The sequence below is a fragment of the Lissotriton helveticus genome, chromosome 7 (genome assembly GCF_964261635.1).
Source record: "Lissotriton helveticus chromosome 7, aLisHel1.1, whole genome shotgun sequence".
In the NCBI taxonomy this organism is placed as follows: domain Eukaryota; kingdom Metazoa; phylum Chordata; class Amphibia; order Caudata; family Salamandridae; genus Lissotriton; species Lissotriton helveticus.
The window spans coordinates 728,921,327-728,946,294 of record NC_136068.1 but is presented as its reverse complement, the minus strand read 5'-3'; the positions used below and the strand labels follow the sequence as shown (position 1 = coordinate 728,946,294).

The window sequence follows — 24,968 nt, the reverse complement described above, 5'->3', positions numbered from 1 at the left end:
CTCTTCCTTGCTAGGGTTGTGGAAGACAATGAAGGATCAGCAGGAGGAGTGGCTTCCTCAAATGATACCTCGCCTTGATTGTCGATTTCCTGATGTGCCCCTACTTCGGGAGGAACAACTATTGTGGGCACTTGTGACCCTCCATGCACCTCTGCTTGCGCATCTCCTTGCGCTGCCTCTCCTTCCACATGTACTTGGGCTTGTACTTGCACATGTGATTGTTGTTGCGGCTGTGGTTGTTCAACACTCGTCAGATGAGCTACAACAACCTGTGTTGATTGAGGGACATTGCTGCTGCTTTCTTGCGATGAGCCAACATCACTGGTCGATGGTGATTGAAGAACTATACTGGCTGCCTCTGCAGCACTCAAGGGCTTGGACTTAAGTTGGCGTGGTGGTGGTGGTGGCACTGAGCCCAATGGAGCGGGGGGGGTGCTGCCAGCTTGGTCCCCAGCAGATCCCGCTGCTGCTGCTGCAGGCATACTTTTTTTTTTACTCCCAAAAAAAGGGGCGGGCGGCACACCAGTCTCCTTGGTAACTTGCTTCTTCTGCTCCTTACTGGCACCTTTCTTGCTAGAGGAGCTACGGGTTACTTTTTTTGGGGCCATCCTCTTCAGAGCAGGTCAGCAGGCAGCAGTTGCACGAGTTGCAGAGGGTTCTGTGTCCAGACGTGACGTCGCGTGACGTTATGCTGCACACACCGCTGCAGGACTTCTTCCTGGCACTGGTGGTTCTCTTGAGTCTTCTTGTGCACCTAAAAGCAATGGAAGACAGAGGAACATCAGTTCAGTTATACACCACAAAAATTCGACAAAACACAGAAAAATGAGCACAATCCCATGCCATCCTTGATGTTTACATTGAAGACACCCCACAGAAAGACTACGGACATGCAAGTATGCAACACTCACTACCCCTGGGCATAATGGATGAAAAGTAGGCAAAATAAGTGCAGGCCTCAGACACTGCCTCTCCTCAAAATGGCCCCTTACACCCCAGGCACATGTTGCCTGTACCAGCCAGCACTCAAGATGGCCACCACCACCACCCACATGGCCAGTCCACATCAACAGTACACCCCCAAAAAACAGAAAAACAGCCAGAAATCACCACAATCCAACGCCATCCATGATGTTTACATTAAAGAGAGTGAGACCACACCACAGGCACACTCAGTCCATGCACCACCCACCACCCCTGGGCAAAAGGCCACACCAGCAGCCCCCCAAAAACGACAAAAAACAATAAAATAAGCACAATCCCAGCCCATCCATGGCCTCAATTATGTTTAAATTCAAGAAGACACCCCACAGAAAGACTAGGCCCATGCAACACTCACCACCCCTGGGCAAAGGGCCCCACCAGCAGGCCCAAAAAAACGACAAAAAACAATAAAATCAGCACAATCCCAGCCCATCCATGGCCTCAATGGTGTTTAAATTCAAGAAGACACCCCTCAGAAACACTAGGCCCATGCAACACTCACTACCCCTGGGCATAATGGATGAAAAGTAGGCAAAATAAGTGCAGGCCTCAGACACTGCCTCTCCTCAAAATGGCCCCTTACACCCCAGGCACATGTTGCCTGTACCAGCCAGCACTCAAGATGGCCACCACCACCACCCACATGGCCAGTCCACATCAACAGTACACCCCCAAAAAACAGAAAAACAGCCAGAAATCACCACAATCCAACGCCATCCATGATGTTTACATTAAAGAGAGTGAGACCACACCACAGGCACACTCAGTCCATGCACCACCCACCACCCCTGGGCAAAAGGCCACACCAGCAGCCCCCCAAAAACGACAAAAAACAATAAAATAAGCACAATCCCAGCCCATCCATGGCCTCAATTATGTTTAAATTCAAGAAGACACCCCACAGAAAGACTAGGCCCATGCAACACTCACCACCCCTGGGCAAAGGGCCCCACCAGCAGGCCCAAAAAAACGACAAAAAACAATAAAATCAGCACAATCCCAGCCCATCCATGGCCTCAATGGTGTTTAAATTCAAGAAGACACCCCTCAGAAACACTAGGCCCATGCAACACTCACTACCCCTGGGCATAATGGATGAAAAGTAGGCAAAATAAGTGCAGGCCTCAGACACTGCCTCTCCTCAAAATGGCCCCTTACACCCCAGGCACATGTTGCCTGTACCAGCCAGCACTCAAGATGGCCACCACCACCACCCACATGACCAGTCCACATCAACAGTACACCCCCAAAAAACAGAAAAACAGCCAGAAATCACCACAATCCAATGCCATCCATGATGTTTACATTAAAGAGAGTGAGACCACACCACAGGCACACTCAGTCCATGCACCACCCACCACCCCTGGGCAAAAGGCCACACCAGCAGCCCCCCAAAAACGACAAAAAACAATAAAATAAGCACAATCCCAGCCCATCCATGGCCTCAATTATGTTTAAATTTAAGAAGACACCCCACAGAAAGACTAGGCCCATGCAACACTCACCACCCCTGGGCAAAGGGCCCCACCAGCAGGCCCAAAAAAACGACAAAAAACAATAAAATCAGCACAATCCCAGCCCATCCATGGCCTCAATGGTGTTTAAATTCAAGAAGACACCCCTCAGAAACACTAGGCCCATGCAACACTCACTACCCCTGGGCATAATGGATGAAAAGTAGGTAAAATAAGTGCAGGCCTCAGACACTGCCTCTCCTCAAAATGGCCCCTTACACCCCAGGCACATGTTGCCTGTACCAGCCAGCACTCAAGATGGCCACCACCACCACCCACATGACCAGTCCACATCAACAGTACACCCCCAAAAAACAGAAAAACAGCCAGAAATCACCACAATCCAATGCCATCCATGATGTTTACATTAAAGAGAGTGAGACCACACCACAGGCACACTCAGTCCATGCACCACCACCCCTGGGCAAAAGGCCACACCAGCAGCCCCCCAAAAACGACAAAAAACAATAAAATAAGCACAATCCCAGCCCATCCATGGCCTCAATTATGTTTAAATTTAAGAAGACACCCCACAGAAAGACTAGGCCCATGCAACACTCACCACCCCTGGGCAAAGGGCCCCACCAGCAGTCCCAAAAAAAAGACAAAAATCAGCACAATCCCAGCCCATCCATGGCCTAGATTGGTGTTTAAATTCAACAAAACAGTTGTATCATGCACCCCTAACCAACCCTGGTCCTACTGGATACTGTGGCTACCCACAATATAATTTATTTAATGTTCTGAAAAAGTTCCATAATTTTACTTGCAGCAACTGTAATGCCCCAAACAAACTTACTTGTGAAAGTTGATTTCTAATCCAAAAGTGATCCAAAGACAGTCAAAAAGGCCTCAAATCCAAATATCCAGCAGCACCCACAAAAAGTAATCCTTCCAGCTCCAGATCCAAATGAAAGTGACCAGGAGATGGACAAAGCACTGGGAGGAGCCTGCTGGACAGGAACAGGAAGTTGGAGACTGTGGGGCACTTCCTTCCTCCCCCCCCCCCAAAATGGACTCCTTGCAAAAAAAAAAAGCCATGCAAATGTCAACCTGAGGAGTGATTCTGATAAAAATCATAATTTTCTGAAGGTTTATCCTGTTTGCTGGTGATTTTCTTGTGCGAAATTGCAAAATCTCTATTTCGCAAGTGCGAGATTGTTCCTTTCCGCCGCAACTACGTGTTCGCAATTGCGAACTCTCGCGAGGTGTGCTGTGCAAGGTGGCAAGCCGCGAGTACGTATTCGCGGGCGACAAACTCCCGCGGGAACACGCAGCAAGATCTAAAATGGCGCGTCACTCGCAAAGAAAAACAACTCGGCAAACGCTAAAATGACGGAAAGTGAACGCCGTGCACCACGCCGCGCGCCGCAACCAAGCAAAAAATCCGCCGCGAGCGGATTCACGGATTTTCGACAAATTCGCGAGCGTTCGCGGATTGCGGATTTGCCGAAAATCCGAAAAATCCGCGAGCGGAGCTTACGCCCATGCTTACTGCACACCGTCACTTTAAAATGTCAAATGTGCAATAATATCCTGTGATTGACGCTGTAAGGTGGCTAGATTTGGGCTTATCGATATGTTTTTAAATTGTAGTTATGGGACAGTTTTTTATTATATTATGTGATGAGATGGTGTTTTGTTTGTAATGGAAATGTGTTTTTCTTGGAGATAGAAGATGCTGTGATTGCAATGATTTTATTTAATCAAGCAAAAAAGATTATATACTGACACCAGGACACTGCTCCAAAAACCGGGACCGTCTCGGGAAAAACGGGACGTCTCGTCACCCTATAGAGAGTAAGCAGTGAATTTGAAACTAAATGCTCTTTAAACGGAGGTGGTTGACTTTATAGCTTGAATGAGGGCTGGAGCAGTAGGTTGGCATCCTATTGCTCAAGTAAGCTAAACTGTTCCTGAACATAGGCGTTTTCTTGTCAGAGGACTGGCATGTAAAGACAGGTGCATGTTGTAATAATGAAAGAAAGAATGTCAGTACCGTGGAACGCTCTGTTACTTGCATCTCGCCAAATGTGCAAAGATTCCCCTTGAAGCTGGTCCAGAAAAAGGCTTTTCAAATGTTATAGCACATTAGAGAATTCCAACAAACGGTATCCATCCATTGTAATTTGCGCTGGCCCTCTGAGGCCGACAATCCTGTCACAATGCCCAAAATGATTGGAAAGAAAGGGTTTTAAGCAACTTCGAGAGCTAGAAAAAAGTCAGCCTAATTCAGTGAGCAAGCTGGAACACAATGCTTAGCTGTCTGCTTTGAGTTATTTACCTAAGATGAGAGACTTCTGCCTTTAAGGGGGAATGACCCAAGCATTAATTTGATCAGTAAACTTTGTCGGGCAGGCATTTCACTGATGAACCTCTTATGTCTCATAGATGTAATGGTCTTTCCACTTCTGCTCGTATAACATGCACATAAGTTCCATTATGGTACTCAGTGGTGAAAGATGCCATTATTACTTTCCACATTCATTTGTTTAAAAAATAAAAATAAACTTTATTGTGTTCAACTAAGTTTTTGACTTGTATCGCCAACAAAAAGACTTCGTGATGTGCAATATAAAATTATACTTCAAGGTCAAGGGGGAGGTTAAAAGAAGGCCATGGTCATCATTTATGTTACTTAATGTACTTAATATGTTCCTTGTTATCCCACGCAAATTGTGTTGCAGTTATTTCAAAGACTTTGTATTCAATTAAAAGATGCCATAAAAAGATCGTATAAAAGAACTCTTGGAGGTTATAGAGGGGCATCCATAATTTCAGAAAAGAAAATTGGTATATGGGGTGTAGATCAGGGTAGCCTAAAGAATGAGGATTCCCTCTATTGGAGAGTACACACTATCCACAACCAGTATTCCTAATTCACGGTTTAAACGCTGATTGAACAGGTTAGGTTTAAGAAGATTCTTTAAAACACTGGTTTGGCTGTGCTCTCACAAATGGGATTAAGAGCGCTCTATTGCAAATAGCCTATAGCCTTAAAATCTGCTGGTGCAGCCTTTGAGTTCTGACACTGAAATGTCAGTTTACAGATTGCCATAAGTAAGGATCCAAATAAGTGCTCGGACAGGAAGAGAATTGGAGGGTGAAGGTGCAATATACTGCATGTTTGAAGGTACCTCATGTCAGAAGGCTTAAAATTGTATATTGATCTTAACTAGAAGCAATCAGACATTGTATGACTAATTTCATAGTCTCTTGCTCCTTCATTGTAAGGTACAGTGTGTATACCTGCTTGGTGCTCTTAGTATTGTGAAGTGATTTTCGAGGCTTGCACAGGCTATGTTGCAGTAGCCCAGATGAGCCATGTTAAGGAACAAACCAGATATGTTTGCTTTGTGGGAGAACGATGTGCATTAAACACAATCAGAAATTGGTGTCTAGGAAAGATGTGTTTATTTAGGTTTGTGAAGCACACCTATGTGATCATGTAGAGAGCAAGGAAGACAGCAATGAACCTAGTGCCAATCCACTTTAGATGCTGGGGGACTCCAAGAAGATATTAGAGGAGAGAATGTGGCCAAACTGATAAGGCATGTAAAGTGCTCGGATACTTTCGGGTCTAGTTCGTGCTATATAAAACTACAAACAAACAAACAAACAAACAAGCACACACGCACGCACGCACACACACACACCCACCCCAGTGTGTCGTAAAGTGATTCATTTGCTAAGAGGTTACCTAAACCACAAGATGGGTCTCCCCTCTTTGGCATGTGGAACTTTAAAATGGCGGGGTAAAACATTGTGGTCCACCGAATTTAAAGAAGTTGATTCCCATCAGTGTGCACATTCTGCCCTATAATTGAAATTGATGGCTTTGCCACCTTGTTGTGCCTAGAACCTTTACTGGAACTCACTATGGAGGAAGACTCAGATTGCTCACGACTGCTAAGCAAAACTTTGTTAATTTCACATTTACAAGCTACGGTAAAATCTATCTGAGATTAGGTGAGGTTGACAGGAAATCATCAAAGCCTTAAAATAACATGTTTTCCAAATGGTTAGTTGCCTCTGGCTCTACTGGTGTTGTACAGTATTTCACCTCACAAATTCAAAGGTGGCTGTGTGCTTTGCTGACAATCCGGACACCACAGTTGATGACAACTGCAGTGACATTTGGGGTACTTGAGCAAGGAAGGATACCTATTCTTTTTTCACTGAACTTTTTCCCCCCCAGGTTTTCAAGTTATTCGATAGAAATTCGTCCATTGCAACTGGGACTGGAGAAATGTATTTGAGACCCCAAGGCAGTTGTGCTTAGATCTGGCTTTACGCAGCTGAGCCAAATTAAAATGTTTAAGGATAGACATCAGCAACAACAAGACATGGTCCGAGGTTGCACGTACAGAATTATAGATGGGTAACAGTGAGTTACAGGGATGTTTTTCACAGAGGAGTTCTGAGTGACATCAAACAGACAACGAGAGGGAAGCTCGAAGTTGTGTAGGATGTCACTCCAAGCCAGAGATGAAAAACATCCCGGCAATCAATTTTTTTCACATCTATAATTTTATGTAATGTATGGACCCAAAACCACATGCTCATCCTTTTAACTACTACCCTGACCCAGAGGAGTAACAAGGGAGCCTTGTATATAATATAGCCTCAGTTCTGTGCCCAAAATGTATATGTGTGTGTGTGTATATATATATATATATATATATATATATATATATATATATATATACATACATACATACATATATATATATATATATATATATATATATATATATATATATATATATATATATATTCCCTGAAAAAACCATATGTTTCAGGCCTTATATAGTTAGGAATTAGCATTTAAAAAAACCTTTAAAATTCACTCAAAAAACTATAAGTTTTAGGGGTGTTATAGTTAGCTGGACATTTCACTCATACAAAACCATTGAAATTGCTCCTATAGAGTTAGTTGTACTAACTATATTTCGCGCACCCGCAATCCACTGCTGATGATGTCACATATTACATTATTCATGACATGGTCAGTGACATCACTGATGACATCTCAAATGACATCACTGATGACATCACTGATGACATCATCCAGTGAATGTGGTTTGCTTCGTTATTTAAATATGCATTATATATATATAGCAATTTGCATTGAATGAGTGGATATATAAAAATAAATATTTGGATGGAGGATTTAGTAGCAGTGTAATTGACCAATTTATAGTGTCTCACTAAATATAGTGGATAGTGACTAAACTGTTTGAATATCTGTATCACTTTGTCAGTTGTTGTGTAAACTGGTTCTCCAGTTGGTTACTAGCTATGTGAAAGTCTGTATTAGTTATTGATTAGTTAACTGAGTATTTGTATGGGAGAGTGAATGTGTGTGTGGTTCGGTGGGGGGGTGTGTGACTGCCCAAAGATGTGTGAATAGTTGATTCACTAGATATATGAAGTTAAAACTACATGTTCTAACAGTTGTTTGGGTGAGTGAATATCTTTATGGGTGTGGCGATGAGCAAATATATTTCTCAATGGTACATGTCCAACAAACTAGAAAAATAAAAGGCAGTGTATGTGTCAGTTGTTGTATATTAATAAGTATACATAAGACTCAATGATTGTGTGAGTGACTGTATGGATAACTTTATACTTGTAATAATGATTTTATAATTCACTAAGTATGACTTACTATCTAAATGAATAGATGAAGTTGTGTTTGAATGTGTGTAGCTAAGTAAATATGTAAGTATGATCCATTGTTTGCATAAGTGAGTAGGATGACTTCATATGTGAATAGGATGTGTGCTGGTGTGTAATGTCGATTTAGGTGTATAAGTATTTTTGATAGTGTTCTATTGTTCATTGACAGCATGTATGAGTGAATCTACAGGTAAGTGATTAGATGTGTGTATACATCTAAAATCACAGTGGGTTTTTAGATACTTGTATTGCTGTAACAATGGATTCAAATATGATACTCTTTATTTTACAAAGAGTATGAAAGATTTTACTAGTGCATGAAAAGTTGTATGTGATTGTCACGTGGATGATGTCATCAGTGATGTCATCAGTGATGTCATTTGAGATATCAGTGATGTCACTGACCATGTCATGAATGATGTAATATGTGACATCATCAGCAGTGGATTGCGGGTGCGCGAAATATAGTTAGTACAACTAACTATATAGGAGCAATTTCAATGGTTTTGTATGAGTGAAATGTCCAGCTAACTATAACACCCCTAAAACTTATAGTTTTTTGAGTGAATTTTAAAGGTTTTTTAAATGCTAATTCCTAACTATATAAGGCCTTAAACCTATGGTTTTTTCAGTGAATTTCAAAGGTTTTTTAAATGCTAATTCCTAACTATACAAGGCCTGAAACCTATGTTTTTTTCAGTGAATTTGCAAGGTTTTTTAAATGCTAATTCCTAACTATATAAGGCATGAAACCTATGTTTTTTTCAGTGAATTTCAAAGTTTTTTTTAATGCTAATTAATAACTATATAAGACCTGAAAGCCCACCAGGAATCTCCAGTATGCGCCAGGGGACTGCATTGCAGAGAGGTGTAATGAAGCTACGCCCCTTTTCACACCTCTCTGCAACGCAGCCCCCGTGCATGTTTGAAGAGGGGGAAACTAATTCCCCTTGCATACTGGGGGTCCCTGGGGGCCAACTAGCCCACCAGGAGCCTCCAGTATGCGCCAGGGGGCTGCATTGCAGAGAGGTGTAATGAGGCCACACCCTTTTTTACACCTTTCTGCAACACAGCCCCCGTGCATGTTTGAAGAGGGGGAACTAATTCCCCTTGCATACTGGGGGTCCCTGGGGGCCAACTAGCCCACCTGGAACCTCCAGTATGCGCCAGGGGGCTGCATTGCAAGGAGGTGTAATGAGGCTATGCCTCTTTTTACACCTCTCTGCAACGCAGGCCACTGGCGCGTTTGCAGAGGGGGGACTAATTCCCCTTGCATACTGGGGGTCCCTGGGTCATATCTGCCCAAACGCCGAAATTCCAAACGATTGAAAATGACTTTTCTTGAGAAACATTTGGATTTGGATTATCATGTTCTATTCTTTAGAATTTTTGAAAGACTGACTTTGAGGATGCTATAAATTACTCAAGTCTGCCCGAATTGTGTGGGTAAAATTGATACCTAGTCACTTTGAATAAGAATGTACTTACGTCTCGTCTAACATTTGAAAGAAATATCTAGTTATATGACAACAGGATACAGACATAACTTGAAGGAAATAAGAACGCCCTGAAGAAGTTCTGTTGTACAGAACGAAACGCGTCAGCTGGCTGTGGTACATAAACTTAAGGAAAATAAAAGCATTTGAATATACGCCAAGATGCAGCGCTTCAATAAGGACTCTAAGTGATATGATTTGATTGGACTTATTGTGCAAGTGGTGCTGTGCCAAACTTTGGAATATTCTCCACTACTCTCTACTACTCCACTACTCTCTAATACTCACTCTCTACTACTCACTCTCTACTACTCACTCTCTACTACTCATTCTCTACTACTCATTCTCTACTCACTCCCTCTCTACTGCTCACTCCCTCTCTACTGCTCACTCCCTCTCTACTGCTCACTCCCTCTCTACTGCTCACTCCCTCTCTACTGCTCACTCCCTCTCTACTGCTCACTCCCTCTCTACTGCTCACTCCCTCTCTACTGCTCACTCCCTCTCTACTGCTCACTCCCTCTCTACTGCTCACTCCCTCTCTACTGCTCACTCCCTCTCTACTGCTCACTCCCCTCTACTGCTCACTCCCCTCTACTGCTCACTCCCCTCTACTGCTCACTCCCCTCTACTGCTCACTCCCCTCTACTGCTCACTCCCCTCTACTGCTCACTCCCCTCTACTGCTCACTCCCCTCTACTGCTCACTCTCTACTGCTCACTCTCTACTGCTCACTCTCTACTGCTCACTCTCTACTGCTCACTCTCTACTGCTCACTCTCTACTGCTCACTCTCTACTGCTCACTCTCTACTGCTCACTCTCTACTGCTCTCTACTACTCACTCTACTACACTCTCTACTACTCATTCTCTACTGCTCTCTACTACTCTCTACTACTCACTCTCTACTCTATTACTCACTCTCTTCTCTCTACTTCTCTCTACTTCTCTCTACACCTCTACACCTCTACCTCTCTCTACACGCACACATATACACATATATATATGCATATATATGCATATGCATTTATGTATGTGTGTATATATATATATATACATACATATAAACATATATAATCTGCATATCTATATAAATACAAATATAAATGCATGCATACATACACATATATGCATACATATGCATGTTACTTACATGAAAGTTTTAAAAACACTAATAAAAGCAAATCTAAAAAGCCACCTCATTACAAACAGAATGGCTTTAACTTAAACGAGGGCGAGATCTATTGCATTTTCAATGCTGGTTTACTTTGCTTCCATCAAGAAGGCATTCAGATGTGTCACACATGTGCCATAAATTCTGAATGTTAGCACTCTAGTTGCTCATTAGATCACTGTAGTAAAGCTACTGCTCACCAGGGAAGTCTGCTGCTAATCATACTTTCTATGGCAAAATGAACCCCCTCATTTTGGTTCTTTTTAAATTAAATGTTTTCAGACTTACCACTTAATTACAATCAAGATGGCTTCTGGTGTTCCATACTTTTGTCATAGGTAAGACTGTTAGCGCTCTAGTTGTTCTTTAGAACACTCTGGGACATTCTGTCATTGGGCTATACTTGGGCTACATCTGGGTGATATTTGGGCTCTTTTGTCTCTGGTGGCCATCTTGGGAGACTGCATGTCAGAATTTTTTAATGAAATAGAATAGGATTTGGGAAGTCACTCAAAATGCGCCCTAATTTTTCTTTCTGCAGCACTAATCATACTTTCTATGGCAAAATACACCCCCTCATTTTGTTCATTTTTAAATTAAATGTTTTAAGAGTTACCACTTTATTCCAATCAAGATGGCTTCAGGTGTGCCATACCTTTGTAATAAGTAGGACTGTTAGCGCTCTAGTTGTACTTTAGAACACTCTAGGAGGCTGCAGTAGAACACAAAGGAATCAACTGAGAGTCTCTGTCCTTGTTGGATGTACATGTTTTACTGAGAATGTCAGACTTCATGCTCACATGACTGAGAAAGATAATGTGAATTTACAGAAAATATGCTTTCAGTTTAGCTTATAGATCCCCTTCCAAACCACTGTGGGAAAAGCATGAGATAATAGTTTTCTTTCAAACATGATTCATGATATCCCAGCAGAAGGCTTTTTCACATGGTAAAATGACCTTAGAACACACCACAATTCCTAAAATGAGTATGGTACCATCAACAAATGATTTATAATGTAACTAAAGTCCTAAAAAACCCTCTATTAACTACAATGCTTTTTATTGAGGTGCTATCATGTATATTGGTCCCACGATGGCTGCCAACACTTCTTGGATGAAGTGCTGACAGCCAATCAGATCTCACGATGAGATGTGTGGTTAGGCTCCGCCCAGATATATATGTGTTTTTGAAGTTACTTTTCATAAAAACCACTGGAGCAATTGTCACCAAATATAGCAAAGGCACTTCTGCGTACCAGTCCCTACAATTTTGCCAAGTTTGGTGTAATTCCGTTCAGCGGTTCGGGCTGTAGCCTTGTCAGAACGTCCTATGGAAATTAACATGGGGAAAACACGTTTTGGGACCCCCCTTTTTTCTCTGCCCCCACTGAACGAATATTCCCGAAACTTTCAGGGAAGGAGCGCAGCGGAGCTGGCCAAAATTTTGGAAAATTACACGCAAATTCCACAACCGGCGCCAAAGTTATTCCCAATAGAATGTTGCGGATTTCCTATGGTAGCTAGGTCCTAACTATATATACCTACTGGCTATCGCCAGTAGGTAAATTTATTTATATATATATATATATTTATATATATATATTCACTGAAAAAACCATAGGTTATAGACCATATATAGTTAGGAATTAGCATTTACAAAACCTTGAAAATTCACTGAAAAAACCATAGGTTATAGACCATATATAGTTAGGAATTAGCATTTAAAAAACCTTATTTTACTCACACAAAACCATTGAAATTCCATATATAGTTAGTTGCACTAACTATATATCGCGCACCTGCAATCCACTGCTGATCATGTCACATATTACATCATTCATGACATGGTCAGTGACATCACTGATGACATCACTGATGACATCTCAAATGACATCACTGATGACATCACTGATGACATCACTGATGACAACATCCAGTGACTGTATGTTTCTGTAAAGTTAAAATATATCTTACATATTGAAGAATGAGTGGATGTATAAGTGTCTGGATGAAGGATTTAGTAGGTGCGTGACTGACTGTATGAGTGAGTGATTAAATGTGTCTCACTGAATGCATGGGTTAGTGACTAAACTGTCTTAATTTGTGCATCATTATGTCTGTTGTTCTGTAAACTGCTGCATGTGTTGATCATTAGCTATACGAGAGGCTATATGTGTTATTAATTGCTTGCCCAAGTATTTCTATGGGAGATTGAGTTTGTGTGGGGGTGGCTGGAAGGTGTGTGACTCTATGCATAGATGTGTGAACAGTTTATTCACTAGGTGTATGAGTTCAAGAGTGCATGTGGAAACAGCTACATGGGCAGTTGACTGTGTGCATGAGTGTATTGATGAGTGAATGGATATCTCAATGCTACATGTCATAGTAAGTACATATGTAAAACACAGTACATGTGAGAGTTGGCATATATAAATAACTGTGCATGAGAGCCACCGAATGAGTGAGTGGTTGTATCGATCATTGTGAACTTGTATCAGGGATTGTATAAGAGAGTAAATATGTGTTAGTATATGTTTCAATAAGTAAGGTGTGTTTAACTGTATAGTTGAAGAAATGGAGATGAGATTGTTTCTTTGCATGACTGACTGGGTGTGTGAGTAACTCCATGGATGAGTGGAAGTGTGTGAGTGTCTGTATACACTGAGTGTATCTAAGGTTATATTAGAGTCTGAAGAGGTTTATCGTATTAGCACAAGAATGATGTCAAATGAGATGTCATCAGTGATGTCATCAGTGATGTCATTTGAGATGTCATCAGTGATGTCATCAGTGATGTCACTGACCATGTCATGAATGATGTAATATGTGACATGATCAGCAGTGGATTGCAGGTGCGCGATATATAGTTAGTGCAACTAACTATATATGGAATTTCAATGGTTTTGTGTGAGTAAAATAAGGTTTTTTAAATGCTAATTCCTAACTATATATGGTCTATAACCTATGGTTTTTTCAGTGAATTTTCAAGGTTTTGTAAATGCTAATTCCTAACTATATATGGTCTATAACCTATGGTTTTTTCAGTGAATTTCAATGGTTTTTTAATAGCAAATATCATAAGCTGTCGAATGTCAAGTACGTGGTAAGTGAAAACATTTTCGTGTTTATGCACACTGATCTGCTTTGAATGGTGCCCCCCCCCCCTCATTTCTATTAGGAGTACTCTCTCTTTGCAGATAGTGAAAGGTAGTTAACGCAGGTCTTTGCCCCCATTGTAATCCGTCGTGCCTGCTTCTCTCTCCATTTGATTCATTGTTATCCAAGTATTTACTGTTTTAGAATTAGTTCTCTTTGGTTCATTCTCTATTTACAAACAAACACAGAGTCGCAATACTCTGTTTAGTCTTTGCAGATAACGAAAAATCGTGTAAAAAAAAAAAGAAAAGGAATCGAGCAAAATCAGTAGGCCACTAATGGGATCTCTTTTTGACCTCGCTAAAATAGAAACATTAGGAACAACCCCTCATGACAAATACAAAACTAGTGAGATGAACTGAACTCCACACAATGATGGCTGCAAAACAGCTCGGCTCCGCCACCCACCCCGCCCAAAATAACGATAAAGAACGGCTGCCATGATTGGTTGCGGAATGACCACGACGGAGCTACGAAATGGTGCTGCTCTCATGCTAACCCCAGCTTCAGTCTGAAACATCCAGAAACACTGTAGACTACCAATTCGATCAGTTCCGGTAGCGCCCCAATGTAACCCGGTAGAGAAGAACTAGCTCTCCCCTCTTTGACTGATGGTTCTTGTTGCCTGTCCCTTCTGTTGTCATTTAACAGAACTATTTAGCCTGCTGAAAGGGGTTGTGTTCCGACCGCTGGTTGGTGGAGACATTTTGACTATATTCTGTACCTGCGTTGTCGCGTAATGCGTCATATGACGCGCCGCGTTAGCGCATCCGGAAGTCATCCGGGGCGCGCAGCGCGTAACGTAAGCATAACAAGTCATGTGACTTGTTAATAAAACTTTTCATTGGTTCATTTTACTTTTCTTATTGTAATGATGAAAGGCTTGGTCATATGACCTAAAAATTACGCTTTTCATTACTTCCGAACATTATTTTTTCTTAAATATATGTTATAATGTTCCAGGCTAATGTACTTTCCCGGAAATTTTACAACTGTCCTGCAAGTAAAATATATTCTTTTTTCGAGAAAAAGAGCGTTTCTTCGTCCCATGACGGAGCCGTTGAGCAAAAGAGGGTCGACCTGCTGTCTTAGTCGCCGATACGCCTGAATATGAGATTCTTATCGATCACTTTATGTTGCAGGAATAGAAAACACAACAGCCCTTGACCATTTATCTTTACTGCGTTCCTTCGTATTATACCTTTTACCCTTCATGTAATTGGTCTGCTTTATTTCACTTGCCTTTTAATGATTCTAAAACAGTCACTATTATTAAAAACTTTACCAATGTATATACTACTACCATGTTTTCTTTTAAAAACCTTTATTGAGAAAATTTCATTATACAAATACGAGCCTATAACCACGTGGGCCTGCCACAGAGCAAACTGTAATCGTATATGATGAATAGACATTTACACTGTAGAGGAACGTAACGGGCGGGCCATTAGGTTGCAAGAACTAAGGTGTCTAACAGTTACGGAATCGGTGGACGTACATTTTATAATTAAAATACGACAGGGCCAGTTACAATAAAATTATCTAGATATACATTTGCGGGCAAGTACCATGGGTGACGTTAATTCGAACTTTCAACAGTACAGTAATCAATAACACATCAGAACTTAATATCAATAGGGATGTCGAAATATTCAATCAATTCTCGTCCCCGCCCGCCATGTGCTTCAAAACTGCATACGTATCTCGTGATTTCAAGGTTCTGCAACCAGTACACAACAAGGAGTTACGAGTCCCATTTATTCTGGCGCCATTTTGGGCGAGGACGGGCAGGTCCAGGATATAGTCAAAATGTCTCTACCAACCATCGACTATGATGATGTTCATATGCTGTATTTATTAGAGTAACACTCATCTGTCCACATGAAATTAATTTGCCACAATCTAAACATGTCATTTTAATCTTTCCAAAGTTCTTCTAAATATTTGGGACCGTTTCCCTTGCCTCTGAAGCTCTCAGTGCCACTTCTTTGATGAATGTACTAGCAGGTCAGGGGTTCTCCTCCAAATCTCTCTTTTATGCAGCACTATAATTAATTGGTGCCACCTCTCCATATGACGATGCATGGTATAGTTACCACAACTATATTTTTTTTCGGTTCCTCTGGAGAGTTCATCGTGGCAGATGAAGCGTGTAACGTACCGGGCATTTACCTTTTTTTGCATGTACAGGAAAGGAAAAAAAAATCGAGCGTCCGAGTTCTAAGGTGTCCCAGGGCCATTTTGGTGGACCAGGCCCAAATCCAAAGAACAGCTATCTCACAGGCTAATGGGGCGACCCACGCCGAGTTTCAACATTGTAGGATGACCACACAAGTACAGCAACTTGCTAGACATCACCTCGGTGCCATCCGGATCTCGGCGCCCCACTGCAGATGAAGTGCCTCTCAACTATGAAACCACCACGGTGACATCCGGATCTTGGCGCGTTGTGCTGCCTTCGGCCTATTCGCACATCGGTCCGCTACTGACGCCATCTCACAGGCTAATGGGGCGACCCACGCCGAGTTTCAGCATTGTAGGATGACCACACCAGTACAGCAACTTGCTAGACATCACCTCGGTGCCATCCGGATCTCGGCGCCCCACTGCAGATGAAGTGCCTCTCAACTATGAAACCACCACGGTGACATCCGGATCTTGGCGCGTTGTGCTGCCTTCGGCCTATTCGCACATCGGTCCGCTACTGACGCCATCTCACAGGCTAATGGGGCGACCCACGCCGAGTTTCAGCATTGTAGGATGACCACACCAGTACAGCAACTTGCTAGACATCACCTCGGTGCCATCCGGATCTCGGCGCCCCACTGCAGATGAAGTGCCTCTCAACTATGAAACCACCACGGTGACATCCGGATCTTGGCGCGTTGTGCTGCCTTCGGCCTATTCGCACATCGGTCCGCTACTGACGCCATCTCACAGGCTAATGGGGCGACCCACGCCGAGTTTCAGCATTGTAGGATGACCACACCAACTTGCTAGACATCACCTCAGTGCCATCCGAATCTTGGCATCTCAACGCCTAGTGGTATCTTCCATACAAAAAATATTGTTACGCTGCCTTTGGCCCCATTCGCACATCAGTCCGCAACTTAGACATCACCTCGGTGCCATCCGGATCTTGGCATCTCAGCGCCTTGTGGTGTCAGTCAGAAAATATTGTTGTGCTGCCTTCGGCCTATTCGCACATCGGTCCGCTACTGACGCCATCTCACAGGCCAACGGGGCGCCCCACGCCGACTTTCAGCATTGTAGGATGGCCACACCAGTGCGGCAACTTGCTACACACCACCTCGGTGCCATCCGGATCTTGGCATCTCAGCGCCTTGTGGTGTCTTCTACTCCGGAAATATAGTAGAAAATATTGTTGCGCTGCCTTTGGCCCCATTCACACATCAGTCCGCTACTGACACCATCTCACAGGCCAACGGGGCGCCCCACGCCGACTTTCAACATTGTAGGATGGCCACAGAAGTGCGACAACTTACTAGACACCACCTCGGTGCCATCCGGATCTTGGCGCGTTGTGCTGCCTTCGGCCTATTCGCACATCGGTCCGCTACTGACGCAAACTCACAGGCCAACGGGGCGCCCCACGCCGACTTTCAGCATTGTAGGATGGGCACACCAGTGCGGCAACTTGCTACACACCACCTCGGTGCCATCCGGATCTTGGCGCGTAGTGAAGCTGCAGCAGCTGCAAATAAGCTTGAGACAGTGTTACAACCGCTGCTCAGAACTCTCAACTATGACACCACCTCGGTGCCATCCGGATCTTGGCGCGTTGTATTGCCTTCGGCCTATTCGCACATCGGTCCGCTACTGACGCCGCCTCACGTGCCAACGTATTTTCTCCGCATTTTATACCCTATGCCGCATAACAGGTCATGTGACTTGTTTATAAAACTTTTCATTGGTTCATTTTACTTTTGGTTTCCTAATGATGGAAGGCTTGATCATATGACCTAAAAACAACACTTTTCATTGGATGAAAACTTTTTTTTTTCCCCCAAACGATGAAAGCCCCACCTTGTTTCTGGATGTTTCAGACTAAACTGGCGTCACCATGAGAGCACCACCATCTCGTAGCTCCGTCGTGGTCATTCCGCGAGCAATCATGGCAGCCGCTCCCCACCAGAAGCCTGCAGGAGTCGGGGCCCCCAAAACTTTTGATGAATTCTCAAGGCGGAGGGGACGCTTTCGAGAATGGGGTCCAAGACCTAGCAGACAAGCGTCCGATTTCCAAGGTGTCCCAGGGCCATTTCAGTGGACCACGCCCAAAAAGGAAAGAGCCTGCCGCCATTTTGAGAGTCCTGTGGCAGCCGCCTATCGCTGCACCGCAAGAGTGGGCGCAACTCAGCTGAATGGCGGATTTTGACACAGTGGACCAAAAGCGGACGGAATGGCAACTGAAACGGTAAAGGGGCGCCCCACTAAAACAGATGAGACTCCACCTGGAGAGGCCCGTTCACGCCGCCTCCCCCGGGGCGCTCCACGCCGTTATTCGGAGCAGCATTGTAGGATACCAAAACCAGTGCGGCAACTTACTGGACATCACCTTGGTGCCATCGTTCTGCTGCCTTGGAACTATTCGCACAACAGTTTGCTACTGATGACCCACCCCCCGCGACGCCCCACGCCGTTATTTGCTGGGTGGCAACTTACTAGACATCACTTTCGTGTCATCTAGATTTCGGCGCGTTCTGCTGCCTTGGAACTATTCGCACAACAGTTTGCTACTGATGACCCACCCCCCGCGACGCCCCACGCCGGAAATCTGGACGTTGTGCTGCGTTGGGACTATTCGCACAGCCGACCGCTACTTCGTTGTTTTTCTCTAAAAATGTTTATATGTTATTACTATTTTTGTTTTCTTGTATATATTTATAAATTATTAAAGTTTTATAATCTTACTACTTTGTCGGAGTGCTATATATTTTTAATGTGACACATAATTGTAAAAACTTTGATGTACAAAGAGTCATCCCTGGAATCTTCCGCTTCACGCTCGGTCCCCTCCCCAATCACAATACAGGATGGTTTTCAGATAATAGCAACGCTTCTGCTGTGACGGATCTCATCGAGTGTGGGCCTTGATCTACTATAACTCCTTTGAAGAGGGGTGATTCTTTACAGCTGTGGCCATAAACTACATCTGCAGGGCTAGCTGATAGCCTAGGACCGGCCTGGACAATCGGACACAGAGGAAAAGGAGTGTCAGAGGGTGCGGTAGTGAATAGGGCGAAAGGGAGGTGTCGGGCGGGCACAGGGTGTGATTCTCAGGGAAGAGCAGCGCAGATGGGGGGAGGTTTATTACCCATGCATAAGACAGAGAGCGGGGGTGACCACTGCCTGGGTGAGATGCTTGCGAGGGTGGGGAGCCATGCTAAGGATCGACAGCGTGCACAGAGTGGGTCTGGTCAAGGCATCTAAAATGGCTGCCGTGCACGACAAAAGTGTGGCATTTGAAAAAAGACAAGATGGCGCACACAATGTTTTTCAACAATTCCTGATTTCCTTCGAATCGAACGTTAACAGACGTTGGGGCATATTACCAAAGTTAAGCGATATTTATCCCTAACGATGCATTGCAAAGATTTTTTTACCGTCAGAAATTATCGCAGATAAACCTTGCTATTATCAAGGTTTATCGCAAATACGATAAAAAACGAGCGCAATGCATTAATATCGCTGAAAACTCCGCGATATTCATGCATTACCGAGCTAATGCTCTTAGCCATGTTATCCACCTCCCATTGGATAACATGGCTAAGAACTGCTCAGGGCAGCTGTTACTTTTTGGAGATATTCGCGCTTATCTCGAATATTTCCAAAAGTTGATAATAGGAGATAGCGATGTTAGCGACTGTTTCCAGTCGCTAACATCTTGGCATGCCCACTTTGCATGTCATTAGTGATAAATATCACTCACATGCAAAGTGGGACCCAAGATGGTCGCCATCTCCTACTAGCCGTCGCTAACTGGTGTTAGCAACAGCTAGGTAATACAGATATAATTTTATCTCCGCGAAGCGGAGCGCTGTTACAGATATATATCTTGTTTTTGAACGTTAATTTCTCAAAATGCACTGAAGCACATATATTGAGACATAGCAAAGGCACATCGGGCTACCAGTCCCTAATATTTTACCAAGTTTCGTGCAAATCCATTCAGCCGTTCGATTATTATTATTATTTTTTTTTTTTGCCCCGCGGGGCCCTTTTAAAACCTCCACATCAAACCTAGGGGGTCAGCGAGGATCTACTATGCCCCCTTATGGTCATCAGCCGTTCGATTATTATTATTATTTTTTTTTTTTGCCCCGCGGGGCCCTTTTAAAACCTCCACATCAAACCTAGGGGGTCAGCGAGGATCTACTATGCCCCCTTATGGTCATTTGCCCCTTCGCTTTGGCCTCCTCTTGTCTCTCGATCCTACCGAGAGACAAGATGGCGGCCGCTACGTACTGTTTGGAATGTTTACAGACACCGGAGAGCCAATCAGCTTCGCTTCGCAAAGCTCCGTAACGCGAAAAGTACGCGAAGCGGTGCGCTGTTACAGATATATATCTTTTTTTGAACGTTAATTTCTCAAAATCCACTGAAGCACATATATTGAGACCTAGCAAAGGCACATCGGGCTACCAGTCCCTACAATTTTGCCAAGTTTCGTGCAAATCCATTCAGCCGTTCGATTATTATTATTATTATTTTTTTTTGCCCCGCGGGGCCCTTTTAAAACCTCCACATCAAACCTAGGGGGTCAGCGAGGATCTACTATGCCCCCTTATAGTTATTTCCCCCTTTGTTTTGACCTCCTCTTGTCTCTCGATCCTACCGAGAGACAAGATGGCGGCCGCTACGGACTGTTTGGAATGTTGACAGACGCCGGAGAACCAATCAGCTTCGCTTCACAAAGCTCCGTTGCGCGAAAAGTCCGCGAACCAGAGCGCTGCCTGGTCCGCGCTTACAGATATATATCTTTTTTTAAACGTTAATTTCTCAAAATCCACTGGAGCACATATATTGAGACCTACAAAAGGCACATCGGGCTACCAGTCCCTACAATTTTGCCAAGTTTCGTGCAAATCCATTCAGCCGTTCGGGCTAAAAGTGAGGCCAACCGCCCTATGGAAAACTCAATGTTAAAAACACGTTTTGGGACCCCCCTTTTTTCTCGGCCCCCACTGGACGAACCCCCCCCAAATTTTCAAGGGCTGCTCAGAAACAAAATGTGCCATTTTCCTGAAATTTTCAGCCAATTCCGTCCACAAACGCCAAAGTTATTAGACATAGAATTTTCAAAAAACCCATAGAGAAAAAATCCTAACTATATATACCTACTGGCGACCGCCAGTAGGTAATATATATATATATATATATATATATATATATATATATATATATATATATATATATATATATATACACACACACACACATACATATATACATACCTAGCCTCCTGCCACCCACCCCTACTCTCCAGCACTGCTCTGACAAATTCATAGATGGCCCAGTCAGAGTAGCCGGAGTTCATTTATGGCTTGGCGATAGTGGGAAAATCCTTTTGTTATCAACTGTTGCTACATCATAGCAGTGAGTTGTTGGATTTGAATACAAGTATTCAAGCCGTTGGTTCTCTACTAGAGCCATACATAACAGATAGAATTATTGATGGGTATCAGTGAATTACAGGGATGTTTTTCACAGAAGGGTTGATTCTGAGTGATGTCAAATAGACAACAAGAGCAAACCTCGAGTTTTCTATGATGTCACTTACAACCCCGAGGTGAAGAACATCCCTGTAATTCACTTTTTACCCATCCATAATATTATATGATTGGCCCCCAAAATCGTCTGCCCCTGCCCTGCGTAGGGGCAGAGGATAATAGGAGAGCTATACATAACAATTTATAATCAGTTTTGCAATCAGCTGTTGTGGTATCGTAGCAAGATGGCATGACTATAAAAACTGTAATAAACAATAGAGGCTCCCTAATGAGAGCCATGCATAACAAACTTATAACTTTACAGGGAACTAGGCACGCTATGTGGCTTGATCCTGTTGTATGCTCTCCTGCTCCATATTGCTCTGCAGCAAATCTTGTAATAAAGTAAACATAAAAACTCGAAGTAGATGATTTGTAGCATACATTGTATAGGTACCTGCTTTGGAAATAGATGTCACTACATTTGACTAGGCAAGCTTTGGCTTTGGACTAAGTACATCAACAGATTAAAATAATTAAAAAAACATACTTATTGTATTCTGCAGCGTGGTTCTCATGGTATTGCGCCTGATCGTCAATGCTATAGCTTGTCTGGTAAAATTCTGTGTTAAAGTTGTCAAAGCCAGACATTGCAAACCTATACGAAATGAAAAACACAATATTAATTGTACCGGGATTTTGTAATACAGTTTAGGAGATTGCTATAGTGTTGAATTTCCCAATGTATTTTCATGGGAATAGTGCTCTTAGGGGACAACATACAAAGGCAGTAAAAATACTCTGGTTAAATATGCATGGGCAAAATGCATGTTGGTTTAAAAAAATGGAATCCACAAAACGTATTTAGGCCATTTTAAGACTCGTTTTGCATTCTATTAGCATTAACTAACATGTAGAATAAGACTCGAGCACAAAAACAATACAAACTAAAACGTTTAGTTTACGCTAATACAAAGATGTGCAATTTGCAACTGCTGGGGAGTTGAGAGATTTACATCAGACCCCGCACAGATTGTAATTGTCTCAGTCTGTGCCCGTTGGAGTGCAGGATTCAAGCCGTTACTTTAGGAAAAGATGTGCAGAAGGAACGCATTTCTAAACGTGCGCTTCTGGGATTAGGAAAAACAACACATTTAAAAAATATTCTCTATTCAAATGAATTTCCTTAAAAATAACTATTTTTTAGACATGCCATTCATCCGTCAAAGCTTTCACAGATTGGTGCAATCATTGTAAGTGCAGGTCATGCAAACACGACCCGTAGTTAATATTATGCTATTATTTAATTTGTGCTGAATGTCCTGGACCACTCTGATAATGCCCTTAGAACGCCACTTTAAAACATACACAAGTAAGTCACGAGTTGCTGGCATATTTATCTTGCTTTTACTGAAACTCTGCAATAGGTGCACAAATTCAGAAACAATGACTGCAAATGTTATCGGTTTGAATCTATTAAATACATTATTAAAACATATTACAGATATCAACCACTATGCACTCACAAGCAACCAGCCTTTAACGCAACATAACATGTTAATTTATAAACATGGAAGCAGCAAGTATCTCAACATTTGCAACATGATTTCTGCAAAATGGGAGCTTGGCCAATACTTGGATTTCTACCTGTTCTGCAGATCCTGTTGCCTATTTCAGGAGCGCTGCATGACGGAACAGCAAACCTATTCTACATGGGACGACATCACCAGTAAATTAAGATTTCTAAATAAAATTCTTACAATAGCAAGCCGGTGATTCGTTTAATTGTGACTGCTATAGCTATTTGAACAAATCTACCCAAACTGCCGCTCTACGCACATGTTCACATATGGGAGCACAGGACATTTGAAAAGTAACACCCAAAACCGAAGAGCGGTAGGTTGTAAGGAAATAAAAGTAAAACGTATTAACATGATCCTTCCACTCAAAATCAGGTCTTGCAATAAAAGGTTCTAAAATGGTAAATTATCATTGACACTCAAATACATAAAAAAGTAAACAAAAAAAATGCCACTTGAAACAAATATTTTGCTAAACAATTGTACAACTTTAACCCCTTCGCTGCGGCGGCAATTCCGCCGCAGCGCCAGGGGGGGTGGGGCGGCCGCGCAGTGCTCCCATGCTCGTGACGGAACCGCTCCGTCTCGAGCCTCGGGTGCGCTGTGCTTATGACGGAGCGGTTCCGTCACGGCCCCGCCCGCTCAATGGAAAGTCCAGCGCAGGCGCGCCGAGCGGACCGTGACGGAACCGCTCCGTCATCAGCACAGCGCGTCCGTGGCTGGTGACGGAGCGGTTCCGTCACCAGCATGCATGTAGTTAAATACCATTTCTCTGAAGCATATCTCAGAGGAAAAACCTAAGAAGGTAAATAATGCAGAATATATGTAAACCCATTATGGGCAATGATATGGGTGACATGACCGTGTATTAGTATATTAGGGGCCCAATTCTTAAAGGTCACAAAAAGGCACCCACAAAGATATGTTCTTGCACTGAGTTTGCAGAACCAGTTCCAGGAATTGTACCCTAGCAACCTTTTCAATATTAAATGAGCAAATATATGTGTACGTTTGCTCACCCAACAATCTGCTGAGTGATTGCGAATTCCCTTACCCTACGACCGTTTTTTCCCATCCTGGAAAAAAATACACAGTTCTATTTAGGCAAGTATTTTTTTCCCAATGCTCGCTGAGCAAACATTCTTACTGTAAATAATTCTTAACATGTTACTGTTCTAATTATGCCCTGGTTCTTTTTCGTACCTCAGTTTGTGAGGAACGTCTTGGGAATTGTTTTGGAGAGGGAAATATTTATACCAAAGCATTCAACTGACTTTAAAACGTAACTGTATATAAACTCACAGTACACTTACGATTAAGGAGATAGGTCACAGTCCGACCTTTTATACTTGACTACATTATGTAATCTTTGGCAAATGCGTTTTTCTCACTTTGTATTACTAGAGGTGTAGCTTGGTCAGTAATATTGGGGAGGTGTGAGCTTCAGATTTTCCGACAATCACTCCGACATATGAGGTTACAATATATTATAAGAGGGCAGGGTGCATGAGAGGACATTAAGGGGCAGTAGAAGGGGAGAAGAAAGCAGAATGGCAGGGGAACTAAGTGAGGAAAAACACAATATTTTGTAAACTTACCAACATTTTTTAAGACTTTTAAAACAGTGAAAGGCAGAGTGTTTTTGTTTTTG

At 42.9% G+C, this 24,968-nt stretch overlaps 1 protein-coding gene across 2 annotated transcripts in view; it reads right to left on the bottom strand.

Moving 5' to 3' along the window:
• Window positions 1-24,968, bottom strand: part of YIPF5 (Yip1 domain family member 5) — a 145,030-nt gene that overhangs the window by 101,278 nt on the left and 18,784 nt on the right. For both annotated transcript variants that reach the window (XM_078653055.1, XM_078653056.1), the window contains exon 2: window positions 22,288-22,395. In XM_078653055.1, the coding sequence (XP_078509181.1) occupies window positions 22,288-22,388 (101 nt within the window). In that variant the 5' untranslated portion in view covers window positions 22,389-22,395. The remainder of the gene's footprint in view (window positions 1-22,287; window positions 22,396-24,968) is intronic.